Raw genomic sequence first — 3,577 nt, forward strand, 5'->3', positions numbered from 1 at the left:
TTTAAATTTTATAATTAAATTTTAATGAAGAATCCTACGCATTGCGTGGGTTGTTATGGGCTTTCAAAAATGCAAAGCCTTCCGTTTTTTACTTCAAACACATGAACTGATTCAGTATTTTAAATTGTGCATTAAAAAACTGGTTCATCCTTTCAAAAAATAGGTTCACATTACATGTCACAATTTTAAAGCACTTCTAAAGAGGTTTTCGCTATTATATATATGATTATTGTTTTTGGATGAATACACCAGAAAAGTTAAGCAATTAAGGACATACAATACATATTCCATCAACTATTCATGATCTCTAGCTAGGTTTCCATGCACTTGTCTCATCGCCCTTGTCATCATTGGGGTACTTTTCATCTTCTTCAACCCACAAGATCACCATTGATCATATATATGTGATATGTAACACGTAGCTAGGGTTCTCGAAGAACAAATAAATAATTAACTCTAAAAATCTCTTGGATCGACAAATACATCTCCTAATGGTCCCTTGGCCAGCATTAATTTATCCGTATTATTATCGTGGAACATCAACTTCTTAGCGTACCAGAGATCATTGATTCGTGACATAGAGGACTCCTGTGGAACATGCTTGATGAGAGGATCAGTCACCCCTAGCTCAGCTGCAATCACCTTACAATCCTTCACATTTTGCCCCACATTCGATGCAAAGCTCCACACAGATTCCATCAGCTCCCCAAGCTTCTCTCCCTCCCCAAGCATCCCATACAGAAAGAGAAATCCAAGGCATGGAAAAATCTTTTCCTTTGCACAGCTATTCCATATGCTGAAGATTATCCAAGAGCTTGGGGTTTTCCTCTCATCATCTTTCTTTTCATTGTTGTTGTTGTGTGTGTTCATCCAACCGCCTTCTTTGAAGTAGCACACCCACGTGCCGAGGCTGGGGTTTTCCTTCAAAATCGCTTCAATGTCTGCTGGAGATATCTCTTTGTCTTTCAGCTTCTGTTTGTACAAGGAAGTTGCCTGGTCTATGTGCAACTTCTCTACTTTTATGTCTTCCGACAGGCTATAATTCTTAGCAGGGAAACAGATTTGTTGAACAAATATGACCAATGAGCTGAGGTTGATGTAGCTGCATTTAAGAGTGAAGAGATTCATTGAGGCTGTGTTGTTTTCTTCAGTGGCTAGAAATGTATACTCTGCTCCATTTCTCAGCAGCCATTCTTCAACTGAATTCACAAGCTCTAATCCTATTCCCATCCGTCTATATATATACCGGACAACAAATGAAAGTTGTTAAATATATTGAGAGTGGAAGAAGGAGAAAGAAAGGAAGCAAATACAAGGACTACATTGTATTGATAATGATATATTGAGAATGATTAGAGAGGCTTCTATATATAAAGAGGCTATGAGTGATAAATAAGAAATCCTAGACTAATTAAGGTAGAAAATAAACCCTAGAGAATAATATAAAATATTCTAACAAAAGTAATAGTGCTTAACTGGCGGCGGGAACCTTAAAAACATATTCATCCACAAAACAAAAATCATTTCATTAAAATCTTAAAAAGTAATTAAAATGACCATAATTAAATATGTCAAATACCTTTTTTCACTCGTGATACATGAAATGATTGAAGCATGTGAGTTATATATAAGTTGATAACAGCTTTCTGTACGTACACATCATTTCCCTTTCTAATTTGTAGAAAATTTTGCCTCATCATTTTTTATTGGCTTAAGTTTCCGAGAGAAATTGTGATTTAATATATGGTATCGGATCGATAGAGATATTCAATTTGAACATTGTTTAAGTTTTTAGAATAAGTAATGATTTAATAAAGTATTAACAAGTAATCATGCAATCAAGAGTCGCAAATCGACGTGTTTCTTCATATATCGAAACATGGAATATCAATGTAGAGAATTACCGGTGTGTAGGAGAGACTCGAAGGCCTAGTATGCAACCCATCTTGACATGTGATTCCCCAAAATTACCAGTTTGAACGCCCTTAATGCATCCTCGAACCACTCCGACAAGCTTCCCATTTTCAAGCAGCTCAGCTACCTGTAAGGTCATTTTCAAGAACATTATTAGTGGTCTATATCGATAACTATAATGTCTTCGGAGGGACAAAGGGATTCCCCAGAGAAAAAGTAGTACCAAGAAAGGGAGACATATATGCATGCATCATCTAAAAAAAAGGAATGCAATTAATTAATGTATGCATGATATGTGTATGTGCATGGATGGATTTGGCAAGATATATATTTATATATACATATAAGGAAAAAGTAACTGTTACCCACCAGAATGACATGAAGGGGATAGAAGCGAATCCTACATAAAGGGTCACCAATCATGCTAGTGAAAATTGAGACCCCCATTTTAGACCCTATCTCACATTTCCTCTCAAGCTTCCCCACCACTTCAAAGTCTCTGTCTTCATTGAATTCCCTTACAAGAATTTTCTTCTCTATGTTGTCCACCATGTCTTTTTACTTACTATTGCTAAGCAATCGATCGAGTTGTGTTTTCCAGATCTCAGGTGGGAAAGAAAAATATACGGCTTGCCTGCTGCCACCATACATCCTATTTCATTCTTATATACTGGCTGGCAAAGGATGCTATTTATTTATTTTATTTTCCAGTTAATTTATAATTATGTAGGTACGAAAAAGCTGGGAATGATTTTGAGTATTTTCCAATAAATAGAGTAATGGAAGTAGTATACAAGGTGCACCACAAAAATGGAACAATAATCTTATGAAGTGATTCAGAGGATCTTTGTAATCATTTGTATGTTCTAGATTCCTTTCAATATCCAATCGTACGTAGTGCACCCCACACACACATATATATGTATATATATAATGACCATCTTCTTTTATGTTAATTACTTAAATCTTTCAGTCTCTTTGAAATGTTTCGTCTTTTCTGGTGCAAAATTAATCACCCTGGCCATGGCCAACACTTACTCCTCCTAGGTTTCATGTTGAGGTAATTACCTTTTCTTCTTATCAACTACAACGCATTGTCCAATTGTTTGATCCTATCAAATTACTATTTTATGCCCAAAACTCCTATTTCTGCCAGTCAAATGTATTAATTCAGACGGTCAACCTGTCACATGAGCCCCACATGCCATCTTGAAATGACAATGCGTTGTAATTGATTGAGGCAAAGTGACAATGCATTATATTTGATGAGGTCAATGTGACAATGCGTTATAGTTAATGGGAAAAAAAATAATTACCCCTTTCATGTTACTTTATTGTATGTGTACAACATGTAGAGTATCAAATATACAGAGCAAGACAACTCTCTCTATCTCTCTCCATTTCTGACTTAATAGGGATGAAAAACTTTTGTCGCTTGGGGGCCTCAATGGATTGGTCAGAGTAGCACCTTTAGCATCTCATGATTAAACCGGCTAGACGACCTTGGATATTTATCTAGGGTTTACTCATCATTAACTTTGTATTCAATGAGAGGTTAATTAAGCCTTTCAGGCTCCTCTTGCCCAAAACAAAGACATACTAGTCTTTTGGAATAGTAACACATTTTATCTGGAGTTGAAATTATAGAAATTGATCTATTCAT

The 3,577-nt window shown here is 35.8% G+C and overlaps 1 protein-coding gene across 2 annotated transcripts; it reads right to left on the reverse strand.

The window, feature by feature from the left end:
• Nucleotides 1-203: 203 nt before the first annotated feature.
• LOC132167491 (putative N-acetyltransferase HLS1) lies at nucleotides 204-2,623 on the reverse strand. Of its 2 annotated transcripts, none has more exons than XM_059578485.2 (3): nucleotides 2,284-2,623; nucleotides 1,905-2,041; nucleotides 204-1,234 (listed from the first exon to the last, which is right to left on the reverse strand). In XM_059578485.2, exons 1-3 carry the CDS (start codon nucleotides 2,464-2,466, stop codon nucleotides 457-459), a joined length of 1,098 nt encoding a protein of 365 aa, XP_059434468.2. In that variant the 5' UTR covers nucleotides 2,467-2,623; the 3' UTR covers nucleotides 204-456. The 2 variants fall into 2 exon arrangements, with proteins under 2 accessions (XP_059434468.2, XP_059434469.2); XM_059578486.2 differs by lacking the exon at nucleotides 2,284-2,623 and adding an exon at nucleotides 2,138-2,187.
• Between the last annotated feature and the right edge of the window lie 954 nt (nucleotides 2,624-3,577).

This window comes from Corylus avellana, chromosome 2 (assembly GCF_965113065.1).
Source record: "Corylus avellana chromosome 2, dhCorAvel1.hap1.2, whole genome shotgun sequence".
In the NCBI taxonomy this organism is placed as follows: Eukaryota; Viridiplantae; Streptophyta; class Magnoliopsida; order Fagales; family Betulaceae; genus Corylus; species Corylus avellana.

Excerpts from the sequence above, each read along its gene's own strand:
- LOC132167491 (XM_059578485.2), bottom strand. The coding sequence starts at position 2,466 with ATGGTGGACAACATAGAGAAGAAAATTCTTGTAAGGGAATTCAATGAA. Across the intron at positions 2,042-2,283 it reads ATCCCCTTCATGTCATTCTG|GTAGCTGAGCTGCTTGAAAA; the intron begins GTGGGTAACAGT and ends ATGACCTTACAG. Across the intron at positions 1,235-1,904 it reads CGAGTCTCTCCTACACACCG|ACGGATGGGAATAGGATTAG; the intron begins GTAATTCTCTAC and ends GTATATATATAG.